This window comes from Semicossyphus pulcher, unplaced genomic scaffold (assembly GCF_022749685.1).
Source record: "Semicossyphus pulcher isolate SPU_LCO1_2020_fin unplaced genomic scaffold, fSemPul1.0.p SCAF_14, whole genome shotgun sequence".
NCBI classification, from domain to species: domain Eukaryota; kingdom Metazoa; phylum Chordata; class Actinopteri; order Labriformes; family Labridae; genus Semicossyphus; species Semicossyphus pulcher.
In genome coordinates this window covers 2,186,369-2,210,245 of record NW_027211648.1, presented here as the reverse complement: position 1 = coordinate 2,210,245, position 23,877 = coordinate 2,186,369, and the positions used below count along the sequence as shown (strand labels likewise).

Here is a 23,877-nt window from a genome sequence, read left to right as displayed (position 1 = left end):
TAAACACTGATGTATGACTTCTGTTGTCTGTCTTCTTCTCTCATCAGCTCGTGGTCGTTTTGATCTCTGTCAGAGTGTGAGCGATCAGGTCGATGGTCGTGTTGTCAGAGGATCAGCTGTGTCCTGATGATCCAGAGGGTGAAGCAGCAGCATCAGCTCGTGTGTGTGGAGGCTCTGACTGGGCCATGTTACTGGGAGGTAGAGTGGAGAGCTTCATCCAGCAGTGACTGACAGAGGACTCACACCCAGTGGAGACGACTCTCGGTGCTGTAGTCTAAACTGCTCTGAGATCAGCTCCACTGTCAGACACAAAGTCCACCATCATCCCCGTGTGTTCCTCTGGCTGTGACAGAGTATCATCACAGTATGTGGACTGCTCTGCTGCTGCTCTGTCCTTCTACACAGTCTCTGCAGACACACTGAGACTCCTCCACTCCTGCTGCTCCTCCAAAAATATAAAATAAAAAATAATAATTATAATAATAACTCATGTAGGTATAGTAATTCATATAGATGTTGGCCTATTGGGGCCAGCGGCTGGTTGTGGTTTCTTTATTATATTTTGATTGTATGATGGATGTTTTGAAAAATGTAACTCCAAAAGCTTTGTGGTTGTCTTTCGTGTGGTGTTACACATATCTGTCCATTCTTCCTCTGATACATTTATATAAAGTTCATTTTCCCAGTTAGCTATTAAATATTAAATATCTGTCCTAATACATTTTTACAGCTTATTATGTGTGTTTGCTATGTGTGTAACCAGAAGGTGTATCCCTTTCAGAGTTTTATGATAGCACATTGTTTTTATCAGGTAGCCTTTTATTTGTAAGTATTTATAAACTGAGCATGTGGAAGGCTATGCAGAGGTTTGAGAGGTTTTCAAAGGAATCTGTCCTGTTATCTGATCATCTGACTAAACCTGGTCAATCCTGTCAGCACATGATTTAAATGCATCGTCTATCATACTTGGCTTGAAGTCCCTGTCTTTTGCAATTTCTCGAATATGTTTTGCTCTTGTAAGTTTAACCCAGGCTCTTATTGTGTTACTTATACAAACATTATTAATTTTACCAGCAATTCTGTTTGTTATTTTGGTAAATACGAGTTCATTCAATGATTCCTCCATTTTGCTGTGGAGTCAGTGTTCATCCAGACTACGATTGCTTTTAGTAACAGCTATGTAATAGTTTGAGGGTGATAGTCCTCCAGATATTTTGTTTTTTTAATGTCTTGAGTTTAATATGTGCCACATAAAAATGTTCAATAACGTATCCAATTTGTTGAAATTCTTTGAAAGAATAGAAATTCGACGTGCCGCTGTGACGGAATCATTTGTCCTTCGGAGGATGCATCCCCTGATTTGGGACACAGCTATAGTAAACTTGTAATAAGGGGAGGGGCACAGCACCTGACCCGGTGTGTGGATTATTTCAACTTTTCTTTTTAACTTAAACATAGGTAAAACTAAAGACGTATAGATTTTAGAAGGAGGTCTTATACACCAAGTCAGACTGCAATTCAGGGTGAGACTGTTGAAAAAGTTGAATGCTTTAAGTACCTGCCTGTTTTTGATAACAAGCTCTCGTTCAATGACAACACAGAAGCAGTCTTTAAAGAAGCCCAACGTCTGCACTTCCTCCAGAAGCTCAACTGGTTTGAGGTCAGCAGCAAACTCATGACTATTTTATAACTCCACTGTAAAGTCTGTCCTTACCTTTGCCATCATCACCTGGTTTAGTAATCTCTCAGTAGGAGACTAGAACAGATTTGTGTCGCACCTTCTTTAAGAGCGCAACATCCAAAGCTCGAGACATCTTGGTGTCCTCAAAATCTGCAAGGTGAGTTTGAGACCCTTTCCTCCTAGAATCTGTTGTTTCAGTAGATGAAACATTTTCCTCAAGATGTTCTTAATGACGGTTTTACATACCCTCAGCGTCCTGTCGTCCCTTCATGCTTACTTGTATTTAAATGTTTTTTGTACAGGAGTCTGTGTGCCTATATGTTCACTTTAACTGGCTGCAAAACAAATTTCCCCTCAGGGGCAATAAGGATTAAGAATTTTTCTGTTTGTGAAATAGGAATTTACTCATGAGGGGTGGATGTGAATTGAAAAATTAAGTGACTTAATGTTAAATTGTAGACGGTAGTGATTATCTAATCACTTGATCATTTATCACTATATTTTTCAATTCATATCAATTTTAACCGCTTAATTTTTAATTTCACAACCACATCGATATTCATCCATTTTTATTACTTCTTTGAGGCCCCTTTCCTGAAATGATAAATGAAGATTTGCTGTTGTGGATGATAAACGATGAATGTTGGACGGGTGAAATGATGAAACGTGGCTCTGCTTTAATGAAATCCCAACTGTTTAATCAAATCACTTCATAATGTATCGCTTCATTTTCATCACCTGTTTAGATAATTTCATTTTTGTAACTTCCACCCCTCATGTATACTTGAAATCTAATACCTCTCTTCCCCACCAAAATTAGCGCGTTGACGCCAGACCTGGGAAGACCCGCTTAGATACCGATCGTCTCTTTTCCCATTGCCAGTGGAGTATACTCCTTCCGGTCTCTTTCTGCCGCGTCACCATCTGACGTCTCAATCGCGCCACAGAAAGGGATAGTAAACAGCAATCTCTTGATCTATTCATTAAAAAAACTAAACAGCAATTTCGGATCAAATCGACTATAGTCTGAGACGATACAGCCTCTGGGATCACCGGTGAACGTGCCGAGAGGTAAGCGATAAACGACTTCCTGTCAAGACTTCCTTTTCCGCGTGCTGTGTTGTTACAGAAAGAGAAAACGTTTTCTTGTGATTTACTCGTTATTAACGGGTCTTACCGTCGCCGAAATTTCAACATCATGGTGCAGATTTGTAAGAAGTAAAAATTCAAGCTTTGTCAGGTCTGTCGTCAAGAGGAGAAGAAAACATTTAAAATGCTCGTTTGTTGAACGGAGGTCGGATCGACCTGATGCATTCGAGGAAGTCGGGAAATCTGAAAGGCTTTCATGACACAGCGTCAAGGGAATTCATCTCAAGTAAAATTTTAGATCTAGAACAGATTGTTCGCTGAACTTGCTGCAGATGTCTGTTTACAGAGATTAATTAGGAACTAAATCTTCATCAGATGGCTGATGGGAGCCAGAATGGGAGTACGGCGGATCACGTTCCGCCTGCGTTTGCTCTCCTCACGGACTGTTGTTCTTGCATACGCCGCAGCCTAATGATAAGTGATTGATCAATATGGGTGTGTCCGAAACCGCATACTATCATACTAACCGTGATGTAAAATTGAGTGTGTCGAGCGTTCCCATCTCATGGTATGCAATTTTGTGTATGTGAGAAATGCCCAGATGTATACTAGATAGGCCCGGATGTTTGAGTATGAGACGGGAGCTCACTGGTTGTACTCAACCGCCCCAAAATGCATTGCGGCTATTTAGCTTCCACTATGGCGGAGATGGACCGGAGATCAGACCGGACATACTTAAACGATAAAGTCACGTGATACGGAGAAGACGGCTCTGAGTTTGATGTGTACGGCATCCTAATAGTCAGGTTAGTAGGCAGTATGCAGTACATACTGTTTGAGTATGTAGTGGGCAGTACTTCTACAATGCAGACTGTTCCACTATGTAGAATCTGTAAATAGAGATGAGTAAACAGTGAAGATATTACGGTTGGTTAGGTCTTTATTGTATCTCTTACTCATTCAGTCTGTTTATCAAACTCGGCGGATAAATTTGGACCGATGTGACGGGCAGAATTTGTAGCTGAGATGACGAGGAGTCACAGAAGTTACCGATGGAGCATAGCATCGCACCGCAAAGGGGGCGGAGATTAATGTGGGTTTGTGTTCCCATCAATGCCGATCGGAGTCGAGGCGATAATTACCCGGGTCTACAGCAGAGTCATTTGACACAGGTCTGAATGCTGATTGTAACCTTTCCCACTTAGCAAAAAAGGCGAGTGTTAGCAGGGTTTTTGACCAGTGGGAAAGCGGCATTAGTCTAAAGTGTTGTGTGATTAAGTTTGGTGGGGCCATGGTAGTGTGGTAGTGGTAGTGTCCATCACAGAGGATGACCTTTATAAGATTTTGTGCAAAATAAAGAATAGCAACAGGGAAACTAGCATTTATTATTTCAACAGGCAGCTCATGAAAAGTGTACAATATTCTGACTCAAACAGCCTTTTCAGTCATTATTTGTTTGTTGCCCTATATTTATACCTCAAAATACTGTACCACCATAATCTTTGGCAACAAAATAAGAGCCCCACATCCTCCTCTGATTTTTTCTCTTTAGTTTTAGAGTCACATTTAGATTTGACTTCAACATGAAATCATAATTCGTTAATCATTACTCGTCCCTCCAGTCTGACAGGAGGATTAATACTGAAGGGAGGGAGGAGCTCTGCGTATAAATAAGAAACTTCATTCTTAGCTTTAATGTACGTTAACAGGCCAGCAGTGAGGCGGGGAAAAGGAGACCAGCAGCACACTCTCATGCATTACAAAGGCTTATTTGATATAAAGGACAGAATAATAAACATACTGTAAACAAAATACAGCATCTCGTTGGGCCTGCAGTCTTTTCTTCATGTATAAATTAGTATTTCCTTCCTCCTTGGATGCACTTTATCTCATTCACTGCTCTGAAACCTTCATGTCATAAAATCTATTGGATTGTGAGTGACTATAAAATGAGATGTCATCTGGTAAAACTAAAAATAAAGAGATTATAGTGTAGAGACCTGGATTAATTTGCTATCTGCTCTGTAATAAATGTGTCAGGCGAGCAAAGATTGCACTTTGCTGACTATTGTGCCTCAAAAACTCCATCCGGGTATTTGTGTATATCGTGTGGTTTAGCAGCCCTCAGGTTCAGATCATGCTCGGGGCCGCGCTGTAGAGCACGATGTCTCCTGTGACCCGCAGCAGGGTCACTTCCTCCAGCCCGCCCACTCTGTGCTCGTACTCCAGCAGGTGAGTCCCGTCCACCGCCACTTTAAACATGTCCTCCTCCACCAAGATCTTCAGCTGCACGAGAGAGAGATGGAAAGTTTAGACACAACAAGACGATTTATGATTTATGATTATAGTAAGATGAGACGAAACTCAAAAGGAGATTCTAGTGCCAGAAATACGATTAATGCAAAGATAACATTTTAGATATTAGTGAAATATAAAATTTAAAGGGTTAAATGCAAAATAGTCATTATCATGGGTGATGCAAGTAGAGCTGAAACAATTAATAGATTAATATCAAAGGTCATTAAGTCTTTTCTTTCAAGCAAAAAATGAAAAAATATTCGTGCTTCAAGCTTCTGAAAAAGTAAATATTTGCTGTTAATTCTAATTTAAATATCTTTGCCTGGACAAAACAGCCTGCTTCTGTTGTTTGCTCTTGTTCCTTTTTGGTTTGGGAAAGAAGGTTCTTTTGCTTCTTTAAAAAAGGTATAATAAGTAGGATTTCCCAAGAAAAATAACATATAGACTTTTACAAATATAATACATAAATCATCACTTCTGGGCCTCTATACATGTGTGTGAGTGAGTGTGTGTGTGTGTGTGTGTGCAGACCCTTGTGAGACCCTTCCCTCTGCATCTGTTCTGTTGTTTTGCACGGGACGTTTTCAGGAGGGGCGCTGTCGTGGCTCCCTGAGCCAATCACAGCGTACAGGTCATAGGTGAGTGTGTGAGTCAAATTAGCAACTGGGCCCCATTCAGACCGGCGATCATGGCCAAAGAGCGATGCAGAGTTGGCCTTCTTTCTGTTGGACAGATAGGTGCCTCAAACCGGGTAGGACAAGCTAACCGACGGTAAGCATGCTAGTGCAAAGGTAAGCGTGATGCTGTCAGCGTTAGCTCGGGGTGGGCGTGTTCTCCCACAAGAGAGTGAGATTCTGGTGACGAGGAGCCCAGTTTGAATGTGTTGTTGACAAAGGGCGAGGAAAAATCCTACTGATTATACCTTGAACTATTATTTTTCATTAGCAGGATTTGATGCAGTCTTTGTGAATGCAAATGGAATAAAAGTAACAGCACAGAGAGGTTCCAGCTTCTTAAGAGCTATTTTTTTGTTTTTTTGCTAAGTATGATAAAACAAAAAACTATTTTGGGGGTTTTGCACTGTTTGGTCGGACAACTACACGAAAAAGTCAGCAAAAATATTCTACATTTAACGCACAATCTCAAATATTTAATAAATCGCTTTAGAGGAAAAATATTCTAATTTAATAACAACAAACAATCTTAAAGACTTAAACTATTAACATCAGTGGGCTGTGGTGGTCTGACCCCAGTCTTGACGAGCTGCTGTACGCTTGTTTAACCGCCAGATGTCGCTGTTTGAAGCCCTGCGGCCACAAGACTTTTCAGCCGTCTGTGACTAGTAAACCTAAAATTATGTGTAATAACTGAGGATGATAAGCCTGCTGAGCCATAGAATCTGCACTTCTAATCAGTCAGTCTATATTTTAACATGACTGTGAGACATAAATTGTTGAAATACCTTTTTTTTTCAATCAGGTAAACAAAGAAAAACATCAGATATTCCTAAATATTAAATGTCCCCTGCACAAAGTATGTTTCACAAGCAGCCATGTTTAATGATTTAAACTGCAGCCGAGGAGTAACATCATAGTATTTAGACATGACTAATGCTCCAGTATGAAACACTAAATGAGGGTTACACCCAAGCTCAGTATCTGGTGTGAACCTGAATGTGAGCGTATGCTGCCTCTCTGCCCCTCCTGCATGGCTGGCTGAGCAGGTGGAGATCATTAAATGAAGTGGATATGAACTTCAGACAGGTGTCCTTATCTAGACATTTAGCTTTATCATAGTCATGCCAACATGGAAGTAAGAATCTTCCTGGTTCCCTCGATGTGAAACCAACAGGATTTTTCTTCTGGATTTTAAGATTATTGCAGAAAATTAAGTCCGTGATGGACAAAAGTTTATATTTACAGGTTATGTGCTTTAAGATAATCTTCAAATATGACACCACATGAAAAATGCAGCCGCTAGAAATAGAATGCTAATGCTAGGCTTAATCAAACTACAATATTACAGTTGTTGTAATGACTTCTTTAGCACCCTTAGCCAACGCCTTTTTAAGACACATACAAGCTTTATAATTTATAATTGTGAGGCATTTTATTTTGTAGGAGAACATAAGTATCTCTTAAGCTTGTGTTATGTAAGGGTTCATGTATGGTGAGCAGGTTGTTATCGCGGAATGGAACACCTTCAGGGTGAGCAGGTCTTCTCTCACCCTGCCGGGGTTTCCTCCACGATCGCAACATGCACATTACACATTGTTATTATGCTGCTATTCACTTACAAAATCAATTATTTGATAACAAATGTTGATTTGGAAATTTTATTAATTTAAAAAGGATTATATTTTCATTTAAAAATAGTAACACTCACAGTGAGAGTTGCGTCCATAGCAACGGTTAACTCTGTAGCTTTCTTAAAATGAGCTAAGCTAGCTGTTTCCTCTGAAGGTGAAGTCAGACACGGTGAACAGGCCGCAGGAATCAGCGCAGCACCTGATGGAGGTTTGCTGTCTCGTCTCTGTCAGAGTCTGTTCACATGTTCTTTTCCATTCACCGTCTTTAAACACCGCCGTCTCCCACACTGTGTTCTGTTTAATGTTTACTTCCTGTGTTTTATAGATCTCTCGGTCATAGCTTTCAGTTTCTACTCGTTTAACCTTTATTGTTTTTCTCTTGCTCTTTTGTCTCTTTTCTTTTTTTCCTCTGTAAACAAACTGACGTCAAATTTACCGGACTTCTTTCGGCGGATTGATATGATTACAGTTAATCCTCCGGTTTATGTGATTAAAGCCGCATCCCTAGCAACGGTCTGTTCTTCATAGCAACAGTCTGTTAGTGAGAAATAGCAGACCTCGCAATGCCGGAATGAATCAATCAGAATCAAGTATTAAACACAGCCTTGTAATATCTTAAAATAAATCTAGGTGGAAAAAAGCGTGAAGGGTTTCTCTTTAATTTTTTATAATATAATATATAATATAATATTTTCTCCTTCCTCATTCGTGAGCCAATAATTGTCTTTTCATTTCATTCTTTAGCTTGAGAGTTTTTATTTTCTAGTAATTGTTAATTGTTTCTTATTTTGACCTCTGAGACCCTGTTGACTTTTTTAAAGAACTTTTTAGGTTGTTACTAAGTTGCCCTTTAAGTTCCACCTTTACAGACATGAAAGGGTTGTAACACTCTGTATAAGTAGGCGCCAGGTTTGATTCAACACTTTCTTTACTTTTGATGTATTCAGTTCTAAAATCTTAGACGCTCTGAGGTCAGCAGAGGACATGATGCTGTATTTGTCTCACTACTTTGGAATATAAACTGCTGTTCCAAAATAAAGAATTTACATTAAATAAAGTCAAAGTTTGTGACAGTTAAAGATGGTTCAACCCTTCGTTAACACATATTCTGTTTAAATTGAAATCCACATTATTTTTAACCCTCAACCGACTGTTACTATACACTTGTCTCAGCTTGTCCTGTGTTCAAACGCTCACAGCTCTCCCGTCTTCTCCTATGTATCTGAGGTTACGTGAATGGGCGTCAGGTCAAAGTTGGACACAGGCATGCTGGGAATTATGTGAGGTTACCAAAGTCCAAGTCCTGATAATGAAGATAAAGAAGGTTTTCCTACATCTCTGGTTCAATCCAGGACCTTTGTTGCATGTCATCCAGAGCTGCAATGATTATTTGATCTGTTTTCAACTACTAAAACTCGGTCAGAGTAATCGTTGAAGAAAATAAGTTAATAAAATGTTTGATTCCAGCTCCTTTTAAGGGGATATTTTCTGGTATGACAGTAAACTATGTATACACAGTATGTATGGGTTGTGGACAAAACAAGACATTAAAAGGACGTCATCTTAGGCTTTGGGAAACACTAATCAACATTTTATAATAAGCAAATGATTGACAAATTATGGACAATAAAAATGATCCTACATTGCAGCAAAAATTTTTACCCAATCTTACTGTAGCTACACTTCCATTACGCTAAACTTTTACCTCAAAGCGGCATCCGTGAACAAACGGGAAGGCTCCTTCTCGCTCCTCTGGGCCCCAGCATCCACCGAGGTTGGAGTTCCGGACGATAGTTTGCTCATGAAATCGAGGATTTAAGTGAAAGACGACATCCGAACCTTTGATGAAGTCAACTTGGAACCTGCAAGAAAAAGATGATTACTGAGTGCTGCTGAAAACTAATTAGAAAGTATTTTCACTAAGGAGAACAAAAGCCTCATTTTCACTGAGAACAATATCCTGTCACAGTTGTTTAGTGAAAGTCATTGGTGGTCCTGCTCTGCTTTTTAACGAGTGTAAAGTGTGAAAGTGTTGGGACAGCTCTGATGAGTGAAAGAGCGACTCAAGGGGTTTAAGACTTGATCTGTTAACCCCTCACATTACAACATACTCAAGGGCCCAGGCAGGATTTTTCCTGCCCTGGTTTTGATAAAAATCGACCTGAAACTTCTGGATGTCTTTTATGAAGTCACTGCAGAGGAAATGAATGAAATAATGTCAGTGGAACCAGCAATAGTTGTGTTTTCTACATAAGGATGTGAGAGCACAAAGAAGTTCTGCGTGTGGGTGTGATGGGCGGTGAGAGCTAGCATGGAGGGGGGTGGTTCAAGGACGCCGGACCTAACTGTTGCTTCTCGGGAACAGAACGCTGCAGGAGCCCCATTTGTCAACAGAGCTGTCAATCATGAGGCCCCACCCCCTTTTTACAGCATCAAATAATTAATTAAAAGTAGACTTGTCAGAAAATTGAACACGTGACCACTAAGGTCCAATAAGGGTCATGTGGTCGGTTAATTATAAGTATTGGGATGAGGGCACAAGGGGAGGGGCTTCTTCACTGAGCGCTTACGCTTATTTATCCTTATCATTATTAGGCATCTTGTGTTTAATTCAAATAACACTGCTTTGATTCAGTCATGATCACTTTTAGGATGGATGCAGGTTTATTATAGAGTATCCATGTGATCAGCTCCTCACACAGGGAGCAGCAGGGAGAGCAGCACTGGAGGGTGAATGTTCATACCTGTCTGCACCTGGAACGGGCTCCCCAACTATTGTGATTACAAGTCGTGGCAAAATTCCAGCATGAAGCGGGAGATCATACGGCATCATCTGCAAGAAATATTGATATTGTATTAATAAGAACAATATGTTAAATCTTTATAGAAATACAGTTAAAGAAATGCATAATGCCATATTATGATTAACTGTGTTTATTAGTCAACAAAAACACACAAATGGAAGCAGTTTTAACCTGTTTATATCCCAGAAGGCAGAAATCTAACTGCTCACATATTAATACTCTGAACTTGGTCATTTACAGCTCATATCATAAAGGGGGAACATTTAGTTAAACATTATCCATAACTCTGACCCTGCCCACATTCCTAATGCAACGCCCCAATGAGTCAACATCTGCCTCATTTAGCTCCACACTGTTACGCAATTCACAAAGATTAGTCAACACAATGACGAGAAAAAGTTAAATCTGGAGTTTTTAACATTTTTACTTCAACAAGGCATCGACTGTACAAACTTCTGATGCAACATGACAGAACACAAAACAAGCTTGTACAAAAGTGACAAAGAAATGTGGAAATAATGAAAAACTTACAAATTATAATCAACTTGAGATTTTATAGAGAACATTAAAGTGTTTTAATAGAGAAATCATGATTTTTTTATTTAGAAAAATGTCATTTAAAATCATATTGCACTTAGTAAAAACAACACATCCCCCAGGCAGGTGGAGCAGAAACCCTAACTGTAAATATATTTGGTCTTCGCCACAAATCTTCATGCAGCCTAATCAAACCATGTGGTGATTCTGGAAGTGACGTCCTTGTCCGACTGAAAAGTGTCGTTCATTGTTTTCATTTATACGGTGGGTAATATCTGGGCTGAAAGACAAGAATACATTTTTCATGACTATTTTTGAATGTGTTAATTTATACATTATGTTTGCAGCCCAGCAGAGGCCAGGATACAGAAGAGGAAGTAATCCAAATGCAGCCCTCCCTGAAAATTCACCATCCTGCAGTTATTACCACCAAGGAAGAAAACTGACTTTTCCAGCAGCAGCAGCTTTTAGCAGACACCAAATCCATCACACAGAATGTATCACAAGTATCAAATTGTGCCGTACCACATTTCCCAAGTACCACTTCCCACTGCAGATACCAATACAGTAACAAAGAAATAGCCACCTTGCCTTTAATAATAATTTCACTGAGACGAGTCAGCCTTTTTTTGTCACTTGCCTTTTGTCTGTATTTTGAACCTTGTAGCCACTTCAAAAGTCCATTTATCCAACTTTTATCAATGACTGATGATTCCAAAAGCAACTCTTTTTAACCAATGTTATCATTACTAGTTCTTGCAATGCCGAACGTTATGCAATGTCAACTCTATGTTACTTAGAACAGGCTGATTTTATTCCGTAAATATTTACAACTTATTCTTATGTAATGAAATAAAAAATAGTATATAATTGATTTGTCTATAATAGTATTAAGTTACAATGACTATTTTTGGGAATCACCGTTTCAGAAGAAACCATGTACTTGAGTAGAATATCAAGTCTAGATGACAGCAGGTGACCTGCTGAAGAGGTTGGAAGGAAAGACGTACAGTTAGCTGGTTTTAGTTTTCCCACCCTGAATCCCAAAGACCACCTCCTCCAGAGAGATGCTCCACTCCACACCAGAGCGGTAAAACAACAGCGAGGAAATGCAGCAAGCAAGCGTAACAACTTCAATTGTTAACAGTGCTTTTACTCACCAGCATGCCTCCTGGAGCGGCAGGCCCACCATAAGGATCCATAGGCCCAGGGCCAGGACCAAAGGGGCCAGGGGCAGGAGGGAAGCCTCCACCTGCAGGTGGTCCCCATGACCCAGAGGGGATTGGGGGAAAGCCTCCAGCAGGGAATGCAGGGAAAGATCCAGGACCAGCTGGAGGGGGGAATGCACCTGGACCACCTGGTCCGTACATCCCATTTCCTCCTCCTGGCTGACCTCCTGGGAAAGGCACATTCGGATAAGGCCCAGGGGGGGCTCCGGGGCCAGATGGAAATGGTCCTCCTGGGTAAGGAACAGGGCCTCCAGGTAGCTGTCCTGGAGCTCCTTCAGGTGGGTACTGCCCAGGGAACTGCCCTGGGGCTCCAGGACTGGAGGGGAACTGCCCTGGAGCTCCTGGTGCAGGTGGATATTGTCCAGGTATCCCAGGACCAGGGGGGAACCCACCAGGTGCTGAAGGAGGTCCCGGATATTGCCCTGGTGCTCCAGGACCTGAGGGAAACGGAAACTGACCAGGCGCTCCAGGACCAGATGATCCACCAGAGAAGTCACCCGGAGCAGAGGGCTGGGTGGGAGCTCCTGGGGCTGACCCAGGCCATCCTGGGTTTGAAGGAGGTGGAGGATTGTTGGCCGGGACAGATGGGTTGATGTTGCTTGTTTTCTTTGCCTGGCTCGGGGTGTCGTCTCCTAAGGCATCTGCCAGCTACAAGACAAGAAAGGGAAAGTGACCACTGCCTGCCAGTAAACCATAAAATGATGTCAATTTGTGCAATCCTATGAACTCACCGAGAAATCTGCCATGATCTATAATACAACAAGATAAGACACAAACATTAGTTTCATTAAGAAGTTTTAGCAACCAGCTAGCCTATAACAAGCTGTCAAACACTGGAGTGTATGTCATACAGAGGCTCTGAGTAATAGCAGAGTAAATATTTCCATCCCTGACTTATGATCAACAAAATCCATCTGTGAAGTCTCAACAGCACCACACTGAAATATTATAACCACACACTATACAGACGCTACACTGACTTCAGATGCATTTTAACAAGGATATCGTTTTCAAAACATCTAATTAACTGATGTTACACAGTTGGCTACCAACCTAGCTAACAGCTGCTAACTGTTAGTTGACGTTAGCTCGTCTGTTTATATTTTCGCCGTGGTGTCAAAAGAAAGTAAGTGGTAAAAATATCATATTTCCTGCTACCTCGCCAGATGAAAAACTCCTCTTAGATGAAACGTAAAAAAAGGTATGATTTATCCAGCTGTGGACGCAAAGTTAGCCAGCTAATTAAGCCTGTCGAGGCATAGAACTACAAGCTAACGTCAGATCTGCTCTCTCAACTACAACTCTCCGGAAGGAAGTGCGCGCTCGAGCACAATTCCAGCATTCACGTGGTGTCAGAAAAATCGGAAAAATTTGTTTTCGAGTGGGAAGATTACCGTGAACGCTCCCCTGAGTCTAAACAACGACTCTAAAACCAATTTTTGAAGCTGATTTTCCGAGTTTACGTATTTGACGTCATATTACGTAGACCAGAGTGAAACGTTGGCTGAGTGTGAAATAAAAATACCGTTTTAATTCATTTATTTGTTTTGTAGAACGGTATTATGTTTTAGCAGTTAGTTGCTGTCCAATTACAGTTGCCTGATTTAGTTTTGAGCAATTAAATGTAACACATCTTCTGTTTTATTGCGTCAGTATTGTTCCACATTACGACTTAAAATTCATGAACACACTAAAGTCAGAAGAACGACTTTCCAACCTGGGAACTCCGAGCATCCGAGGAGCACGTGAATGCAGAGATACAAGCGCTTCTGAGATGACGTATTCTGAAGGGCGGGAGCCTTCCGGAAAACATTCACAAACACAACTCACATCCTAATAAACTAAAAGTATTTATTTAAAGAATAAAAGAAAATATGATTGTTACTGCATTTTTGTGAAAGTCAGAAATAAATGTATAAATAAACAAAGTGATTTTCTTTTACTACTTTTTAGATTTATTTTAACCGTTTTGGGGTTTTTTAATATATATTTCCCCTTTCCCCCCTTTCTTTTATTTTACTCGTAAACATTTTGAATTCACAGACCCTTAACTTTGGACTCTGATACAATTTCTTTTTTGATAAAGTCAGAAAGTATAAAATCTTACAAACTCTCTCTCACTTTCAAAACCCTCTTTCAAAACCGCACTTAAAACCCACCTATTTAAATCTACTTTTAATATGTGATTTCTAATTATGTCATTTTAACTTTTTCTTTCCTTTATATACATATATGTATTTAAACTGTAAGTATTGTACTTTGTTTTTTCATGTAAAGTGCCTTTGAGTACCTTTTACAGCACTATACGGATGAAATGTATTATTATTATTATTATTATTATTATTATATCAAAGTTATGGTAATAATTAATTATGTTACAATTCTGCAATCAAAATCTTACCTGAATAAAACTCCAGACGTACTATCAGCCGGAAGTAAATTAATTAAATTAGTAATGAAGTCCTACTAGTAATATATTATTAAATGTTTTTTCAGAGATTGATAAATATTTAATCGTTAATGTGTAAGAAGTATTTTACAGTTTCTCAAGGTGGACCTCATTTTGTTGTGTAATTTAATCTACAGTAATAATTGTATTTATCAGAAATGGGGACATACAGTATTTTGTACATAAAACCTTTATCGGCAAAGTTGATTGACATAAAGTATTTTCTTCCTGCGCAGCAGCTGTTCAATCAGACTATGGGCAGCACTGATTTAGTTTTTAAAGCTGTAGAACAATAGAAGGAGAGATTTATGAGCAGCTCTCGCAGGAGGGAGCCGCTTGTTTGGGATTGGTCAAACCAGTCACAAGATGATGTGAAGTTAAAAAAAAACAAAAAAAACATTGAAAGCGTCTGAACATTCAGAGCAGCAGCTGCAGCTTCAGGGAGATTCTTTCAACTCTACAACAATGGTGAGTCGTTCAGCGATGCTGCCAAAGAGCGGCCACCATTTTGGATCCTGCCTTTTAATCGTGTGTTCTAAACGTGATGCGAAGTTCAGGGGAATGTTGAGGAAAAAGTAAGGTCGCAGATTTGCCAGCGTTAGCCTGCTAGCCTAGCTTCAGTTCCACCCTCTCTCCGTTGTATCATTCTGTCAAGCTAGCCGGAATAGAAATGTGGCGTTTCCGGCTGCAGATTTCAGAATAAAAGTACAGGCGAGGAAAGAAGGCGAGGTGAACACTATGATTAAAGTGATATTATTCATGGGAGTATATCTCTATAAAATGTGAGCTTTTACCTGCTTTTGAAATTTTGATCCCTTATTACAGATTAAAGTACCAAACATATAAAAGGTTGGAAGACACCCCATCTGGGTCAAAAGAGTAGTATAATACTACTCACACTACATATTTATAACTTTAATAATGATAACAAATATATATATAATAATGTCAAATTCTTAACTTGTTGTGGACTGTGTTATACTGTCGTATTTATTTTTTTATTTTTGTAAACAACTTGTTTACTTCTTCCACCACCAATAATTTCAGCTCTTAAAGGTTCATTCCTGTACGCTATATTACTTCCTGATTGAGTGGCAATTTTGCTGCATTTAGCAAGTCATACATCCGCTGCAATCTGACCACAGCGGTAGAGCAACAGGTTTTAAGAAAGTACCGGATTAAATATGATTCCTGCTCCAGTTCTCGAGAATGTCCAGACAAGGTGTGCTTTTACTTTGAAGGCCCTAGTAGCTGGCTTCCTGTTCCAGTTGCTTGTTTCAACACGTCTGGGTCTGAGGGTGCTGCCTTAACGCTAGCTCGCTTTCATATCATGATGAACAATGTTTTCCTCCTTTTTACTGCGTGTCACGGCAGCTCGACTCATTTTAGTGTTAAGAAACATTTGGTCGAAGTTACTGCTTAATTACTTACACATAAGATGCATCAATTAACCGGATAGTGAAAGTTAACCGACTCTTATTTCCTGTATGGATTAGCTGCCAAAGTAGCTCGCTGGCTGTCAGTGGCAGGAGGAATTTAAACCAGAAGTAAACCTGTGGCCACCTCCGGCTTTTATTGTCGTGCCTGTTCCTCTTCAGCTCCCTCTGCATCCTGTTCTTTTTTTTTTAAACTCCCTTATTCCCAACCACAGACACGCCAGCCTCTTTCTAATCTGTGAAGATCTCTCCCTGAGCTCAGTGAAATCCTGACTCCCACCAGCCATCTGTTCAGGAACGTGTAATTTTAGAATTCAGAAAGTCTCTGCAGAGACTCTTGAAGAGTTTTTGTCTTTGTGGTGCAGTTATGTAATGCTGTGTGTGGACGTGACACAGGTTCACACCAATACAATCCTGTTCACACTGCTGAATTGCTTTCTGTCTGATCAAAGCCTGCCAGTCAGATTGGACTCCTGCAGATTTTTATTTTTTAATTTGTGCAAAAATCAACATTTCAACATCACAAAAGTGAAACAAAATGAGAAGAAGGTAGAAAAAGAATAATTCACATACAAACAAAAAAATACCAAAAAATACAAATGAAACGCATAACAAAGGTGAAATAATATATGTAACAAACAGGTAAAGGTTGCACTTACAAAATCACGTTTTGAACTAAACTCCGAGCTCCCTCCTGATGTCTGAGCTCCTTACCCTATCTTTAAGGCTGAGCCCAGACACCCTGCAGAAGAAACTCATTTTGACTGCTGGTATCAGCGATCTCATTCTTTTGATCACTACCCAAAGCTCACGACCACAGGTGAGGGTTGGAACGTAGATCGACTGGTAAATAAAAAGCTTTCCCTTACAGATCAGCTCCCTCTTCACCAAGACAGTCCGGTACAACGGCCGCATTACTGCTGATGGTGCACAAACCTGTGTGTCAATCTAACGATCCATTTCACCCTCACTCGTGATCAAGACCCAGAGATTCACTCCCCAACCGCTTGAGACTCGGCTGCAAACTGCCCAAACGCCTGCTGGAGGTCACGGCTTGATGAAGCCAGAGACGAAATTCAGCTTGATAATTTAAAAATGCACAATTTAAAGCTGCAGTCTGTGACTCTGCAGCTGTTTTATAAACATATAAACCCTCTGAAACCTTTTTCTCCTTTTAAAGACAAAAAACATGACAAAAACTTCAAATGTTCATCACTGCAGCACTTTCTAGTTATGTGACAGTTCTTCCTGTTTTTTAAGTGTCATTATTTTTTGCGTTTTCCACTCACTGCTAGATAAAATACTGACGTGATAAAGCTCTTTTAGTTTAGTTTTAAATGTGGCTTTACAGAGATGGATTCTGTGCGTTTAACAAGGACCACAGTTAAGTTATGTTAATCTTAATGTGTGGTAAGGATGACAAAAATATATCTTGTGGGTTTTTCACAGAGAAACGGTAATGAGGATCTCTCTGCAGGAGGTTTTCACATCTTTATTTCTTCTTCTTTGTTTTTTTTGCAGAAGTTTTGGAAATGTTTGTGTGAAGTAGGAGGAAGTGAAAGAATTGACTTCTTAGAGTTTCTGCAGAATAAAAGCATCATAAAACAACATTTGTTGTTCAGAATATTAAAAACATTTTATCTATGCTGAATATATAATATAAATGTCTTTTGAATTACTTTTTCAAGACACACAAAAAGAGAATTTTCGAAAAAGAGATTATCGATGTATTTGTTCCTCAGAGTGAATCACTGGTGGTTTGTGATGTGGACGAAGATCTGATTCAAAAGCTGAGGGCCTTCCGCTTCCGGAAGGCGACCAATAACGCCGCCATCATCAGTGAGTGTCACATTTTATTTTATTTTCATAAGGTCTTATCATTCCCCGTCTAACATCATGTCATTTTTCATGTTCTCCTTTCCGTCTTTCTCTCAAGACGTCGCTGCTAAATTGTATTTCACGTGTGTTTGTGTGACCCGGGCTCTGACTCAAAGGCGCGCACACAACCTTGTTCAAGGAAATATGAGCAGAAATGTATCATAGCTTTCTTTTAGTTGTGTTTTTCTGAAGTATTGTTGATGTTGACGGTTTCTGTGCAGATGCTGAATGATTCGTTTTTTTTCCTCTCAGTGAAGATCGATAAAGACCGACAGCTGGTCATTCTCGAGGAAGAACATGAGGTCAGTTAGCGTCATAGGATGAGATTTATTGAATTTTCACATTCAAAAAGTCAAATCACACAACAATAAGTTAAAATTTCATCACCTTTTGTTCAAACTTGTGTTGGACTTTTAGCTGTTTTATGTTACCGAACTGTTAATTGATTATCTTTTTTTATTTTAAAGGATATTTCTCCTGATGATCTAAAGGACGAGCTGCCTGAGAGACAGCCCAGATATCCTTTGAATATAAAAATAGCAGTGCACGCTTTGGTGAGCTTCGTGAGCGTTGATGGGTGCATTATTTATTCCCCTCTTCTTACCCTCTTGAATATCATTAATGTGCATTTTAATCGTGCATCTTTGTTTGAATGGTGAAAGGTGGATTAGGAAGTCAGTCGTTTTGTATTCTTGTGCTTTGCTTCCTGCTGTGAAATCTGTGAAGTTTCTTTAGCACCAGGAACGTTCATCGTCTACAGTTATAAATACCAACATGACGACGGACGTGTTTCCTATCCTCTCTGCTTCATCTTCTCCAGTCCTGCAGGTAAGAACGACAGGGAGATACCTTTAAATGAATGTAACACCACTGCTCAAATGTTAGGCATGGCCTGCCACAAAAGATCCAGTAGATAGCTGAGAGGAAGGCTCTATTTTTTTGGATGGTCCTTCATGATTTTAGGTTGTATTTTGTGTGAAAATTAATATATAGGAGAATTAATCCAAGATAAGATACACAAATAATCCTCGGTCTGCACACAGATAGAAATAGAAGTTAGTTTAGGGTTAGCACAACTGGAATATTAACTGAAGAAGATACTATTAATTGACAAATCAATTAATAATGATCTGAGTCACTTACACTTTTTTTGGACTGAATAACAAATGAAGGTTTTGAGTAGAAAAAAAAACACACATTGACTAAATAGAAGTTTCACTCAATTATTCTTTCTTTGGGCCAAAAATACTTCAAGTATTAATAATATATTTGGTGTTTGTGTTGAGCAGGTTGCAGACCGGAGCAGCAGATGATGTACGCAGGAAGTAAACACATTCTGGTGAAAACTGCTGAATTGTCGAAGGTTAGTGAGCCATCTGTGAGCTGCCACCAGTATTTAGTCATTATCAAGCTGTACTATGGTGTAATCAATGCAACACTGACTGTAACAGACTCTTTTACATCTGCCGCACAAGTGTTCAAGGGATAGTTCGGGTTTTTTGAAGTGGTGTTGTATGAGGTGCTTATTAATAGTAAGTGTCCTCTGTACGGTACGTAACAGTCAGCGCGGCTCCTGTTAGGAGAAGCCGGCCGGAGTTCCTACACGGAAGCTAAGCTAAGCACGGCTGCAGACGAGGCCAGGAGTACCACGTACTTTAGCCACTTAAAAGAGTCGTACATATAAACATCACACAGCTTTAACACATGAAGTCCGTTTGTTTGGGCCGAATCACAGACCAAAGTGTTTCAATGTTGCATTTTACCATGAGTTTGGTTTGTGTTCATGCAGCAGCTTTTGGTTTTGGTTTGCCTCCTGTATCGGTCCTGCTTTAAGTCCGTTTGTGTTCTCACCATCATTGAATCAAACCGGGCCGTGGTTTGATTGGAACGGACCGAGTCCTGTCTTTTCTAGCGGACCATGGTCCGATTGTTTGGTCCATACCAGAGTTCGTTTGCGCTGTTCACACCAACATAAACGAACCACACCGAGGGGACAAACGCTCCAGGGTACGGTTCAATCGTGCTAAACAAGACTGGTGTGAACCCGCCCTGACTCTGCACAATGGTCCTGTATACGCGTGCATGCAGCGCACTGTATCAGATGAGCTGTTTGGGTCAGCGGTTCATAGAAGAGACAATAAGTTAAAGAAAATACAACGTTATGGAAACAACAAAGTGGCATTCAGATGAACAGTTGTTGAGAAATGTGAAAACTTTCTGTTAGATTCAGTTTTAGCTTTCCACAGAACTGCATCCTGTTGCGTTAAAAGAAATTATTTTTCCTCTTTTTTTCTTGCAGGTGTTTGAGGTCAGGAACACAGAGGACCTAACAGAGGAATGGCTCAGAGAGAAACTTGGGTTCTTTGGCTAAGCTGCTCGGGGACGTGAGGAGGATCCAGATTGCACAACTCGTGTCATCTCTTGGGGAGAACACACCACTGTTAATGTTTCCCTCCTCTTTGTATCAGACCTGATTGAAATAGTCTCAGCAGATACTTCCTGTGCTCAGTTTTAGGCCTCTGTTGGTAGAATTTACGGCATATTCTAAGTCAGTGTGCCACAAAATTTGTATACTCTTCTCTGTGCTAACCAAACCTCACCCATCTGTCAGGCTAAAACTGGAAATACTATTTGACGCAGGTCTGATTTTGAGTCCCGAACAATCTCTCCATGTGCCAGTAATGTGTCTGTATTGAATTAACACTCCCATAGCTCTTAAAGTGGACAGAAATTGATAGTACATCCGCCTTCCTAAGCATCTTCATTCAGGGGACGTTAAAGGATTTTGTTTCCTTAAGTAGTTTTCACAGTTTTTTTATGTTTAATAATTTGCGGGAGTTTTACTTTTAGATTTGTCTGGTGTTTAGGTTTACGTAAGCATTAACTTTATAGCAGTAATTTCCTTTTGTTGTTAAAAAACGACTTCCTGCCACAATTCAGAGACCAGTTTAGAGTCTCTCCCTCAGTATTCATTTCAGGGCATTTTAATTCTACTTTCACTCCAGTCTATAAAAGAAAAATAACACTAAGACCAATTTGATAAACCCTGCATTCACATGCTCTCGGAACCGTGGACTTTCAAGTCAGGAAGTCGCTTTTGCGGCACAAGCTTTATGGAGGTGATAAAAAGGAGATGTTTTATATTTAATTGTTCAGAACAAAATTTTTACAACCTTTAATATTACAATTGGGGAAACCATGCCACCATGTGAATGCAGGGTTATTTATGATAGCTTCTCTTCTCCTGTGCACACGAACACGCTGGAACAAGAAACCCTCGAGGTGCTTATCACACTGCAGAGTCCATCCTCACATCACATGTTTTAGTCTCTGTTTGGAGACAAAACAGTGACTCATGGGTAAAGCTGTTTGCTGCCATTGCCCTGCATATTTCTTACGATGATATAATTTCTTTAAAACAATATTTCCTCTGAAACATTCCACTTTATTACCGGCAACAAACCTCCATGACAGTCCTGAAAACACTGCACACAGGGTGGCGTTAGCTGCGCTCTTTTTACTCGACTGGGCTACTCTGTTTAAACGTGTCTTTCCTTTGGGAGATTGTTAGCTAATGTTGTGCATTATAGCTAGTGCTGTTATAAGTGTTGATGAATGTTGTGCTTCATTCTGACGTAAAGCCACTTCGTGGTGGTCGCAGCCTTGAGAATGACGGCTGTGACTTCTCCAAACGCCAGTTGTGCTTCATATTTGGACTTGGTAGAGAAAGGACAGCATGAGGGGGTGATCACATTCCCATACAGAGCAGGGGTCGACTAATATATAACATTTGGATCCTGATATTTGTGCCATGATTGGCCAGCAGCTCACATTTCGTGCAAATATGTTAATATCAGTGCATCCCACAAGTATTGACGTTGTCGTCTTCTGTTGCAAAATCTGTGACGTGTTTGAAATGAAACAAAGACAAAAGTAAACTTCAGAGCTGCAACAATAAATTGATTTGTTGTCAAATATGAAATTAACCGCCAACTACTTTGATAATCATTTAATTGGTTTGAGTATTGAGTATTATTTAAGAATAAAAAAGGCACATTTCTCTGATTTCAGCTTCTAAAAAGAAAATATCTACTGTTTCCTTTCCGTGTAGGGAAACTAAATCTCTTTACATTTTTGGATTTAGGAAACACAGATTTTTCACCTTTTATGACACCAAACAACTAATCGATGAATTGAGAAAATAAAAGATGAATCGCCAGTGAAAACAATCATTAGTGCAGCCTAAGTGAACTTCATATTTAGCTTCAAGCTCATTTTGCATCTGATTTCCTGAAGTTAAAACGACATAATTATGTCACTTTCCAAGACTCTGTGTGTATTGGGCTTTTTGTTTCATGCCTTAAAGTGACAGTTCTTAGTTTCCTGTTGAAAAACTCTAAAACAGCGTTTGAGCCAATCCGAAACAAAAACTCCAAAACCACTTGCTGACACTTAAAGGAGCAGCAGGGTGAGCAGCACAAGACACTAGAAGCTGCATAAAATCATATTTCTGGTGCTATAGACTTGTTTTATGTGATTAGCTTAATTCTGATGGAAGTTTTCTGTGTAACTTGGCTCGGCCCTAATAAGAAGATAGGCACAAATAAACTCCACATTGTCTCCGATGTTGAAACTGAGGACTGTGGCTGATTTATCACCACCTCGTGTATGATGTCATACTGCTAAGTCTACCATACCAATGCCTTGTCTTAAATGTATTCTTTTTTGTCTCGTTTACGTCTGTTGTAAAAGATCATGAGGCCAAAATAACAACTTAACTCAAATGTGATGTGTGAGGAAAGATAAAAGATAATTGGAAAAGGTTAAAGGTTGTTTTAAGACACTCATTTTTATGTGAGCTTCCTGATCTTAAAAGTCCAACAGACATGTTTTTTCTCTTTAATCTTGGTTATATTTCATACTAGAAACTTTTTATAGAGATCGAAATGAAAGATATGTACGCACTATCACACCATTGTATGTAAATCATTTATAGTTGTTGGACATGAATCATTTACGTGTCAGGGGTTAATCCGACAGGAACAACGGGGTGTTACTGAAACAAGTTGGGTTACTGTCTACTGATGGCATGGAAGTTAATATTTACACTGTCAGCTTGGTATTCTGCTGCTGTAGCACGTAAACATTACTTAATGGTTTCTGCTGTTACTTGAGCTGAAGTTGTGCAATGTCCTTCATGGGTTAAAGGCGTTTTATGAAACTACGACCTGTAAAACTCGTCTAAAACTTGTGGTACATTTTCAAATAAGCGCAGTCAATCTGAAACCAAGAACGTCTTCTGACTGAGCGACATCGTTTGTTTTGACAAAAGCGAGACAGGCTGACGCCGACACGTCTTTGTGTTGTCTCCATGTGAACATAAAAACATACTTGTGTTAAAACTCATTTTTTAAACTTCTCAGATGTGGAAAGCTACTGTAAAAGAATTGCATGCTTAAATGTGTGTCCGAAAAGTATTCATAATTTTCTTTATGACATATTCAAGGAAGTGCTGCTCTTTGGCATGTGTTCTTTGCAGAATATTTCAAATTAAGTTAATTAATTAGACTTAACAGTACTATGTATTTGCACACAAATTCCTAAAAATCTGGCCTTGGCTGTGTTCTTACTCTTTCTGACTGATTGATATACTGACAGTACTCTGATAATCGATGGACAGACTCCCCAATATAAGGTCAACTAGTTCCCTCTGACTTTGAGCCTTGTATCTAGTTATGTCCTGTTATCTAATAGCTTTCCCTCCTGGAGGTAAAACTGTGTTTTTTGCTCTTGGTGTCCTCTCTGATTAAATACCTACTCTTCTATTTCCATTCCTTTTTAATAAAAACACACCTGAGACGTGTATCATAACCAACTGCCTCATAGCATAAGTGAACCTTGAGATATTTGTATTTTCCCATACTTTATAAAATGTCTATTGTCCAAATAAAATGACCGTGATGTTTAACCCTCTGGTTTATAGAGACTGCTGTTTTCAAACTTACACATGGAGATTTTTCAGAAGTAGTCCAGCATTGACCTGATAAACCGGAATCTTTTGAAGATGTATGTTTCAATGAAAGATTAAACAGCAGCCTTGTTTTTCCAGAATAAATAAATATTAGTATACTGTATTGCTAATGCATGTTCATATGTAGCCCATGTCTA

The 23,877-nt window shown here is 39.6% G+C and overlaps 3 protein-coding genes across 4 annotated transcripts in view; 2 read left to right on the top strand and 1 right to left on the bottom strand.

The window, feature by feature from the left end:
- LOC138591638 (protein NLRC3-like) overlaps window positions 1-1,271 on the top strand; it is a 54,275-nt gene extending 53,004 nt beyond the window's left edge. Inside the window, exon 9 of the mRNA XM_069662284.1 lies at window positions 48-1,271. Coding sequence (XP_069518385.1) covers window positions 48-63 — 16 coding nt within the window. The 3' untranslated portion in view covers window positions 64-1,271. The remainder of the gene's footprint in view (window positions 1-47) is intronic.
- A 2,653-nt stretch (window positions 1,272-3,924) lies between these two features.
- On the bottom strand, window positions 3,925-13,241 carry lgals3a (lectin, galactoside binding soluble 3a). Of its 2 annotated transcripts, none has more exons than XM_069662453.1 (6): window positions 13,105-13,241; window positions 12,678-12,695; window positions 11,878-12,594; window positions 10,121-10,209; window positions 9,082-9,238; window positions 3,925-5,056 (listed from the first exon to the last, which is right to left on the bottom strand). In XM_069662453.1, the coding sequence occupies exons 2-6, from the start codon at window positions 12,690-12,692 to the stop codon at window positions 4,901-4,903; spliced, it is 1,134 nt and encodes a 377-aa protein (XP_069518554.1). In that variant the 5' UTR covers window positions 12,693-12,695; window positions 13,105-13,241; the 3' UTR covers window positions 3,925-4,900. The 2 variants fall into 2 exon arrangements, with proteins under 2 accessions (XP_069518554.1, XP_069518555.1); XM_069662454.1 differs by lacking the exon at window positions 13,105-13,241 and adding an exon at window positions 13,000-13,073.
- A 1,453-nt stretch (window positions 13,242-14,694) lies between these two features.
- gmfb (glia maturation factor, beta) lies at window positions 14,695-23,677 on the top strand. The gene is given in 9 exon segments (XM_069661576.1): window positions 14,695-14,803; window positions 14,806-14,843; window positions 14,846-14,863; window positions 17,574-17,670; window positions 17,962-18,011; window positions 18,177-18,226; window positions 18,455-18,537; window positions 18,999-19,072; window positions 20,009-23,677. Coding segments are annotated over 9 exon segments (582 nt in total). The 5' UTR covers window positions 14,695-14,703; the 3' UTR covers window positions 20,081-23,677.
- The last annotated feature ends 200 nt before the right edge of the window (window positions 23,678-23,877 follow it).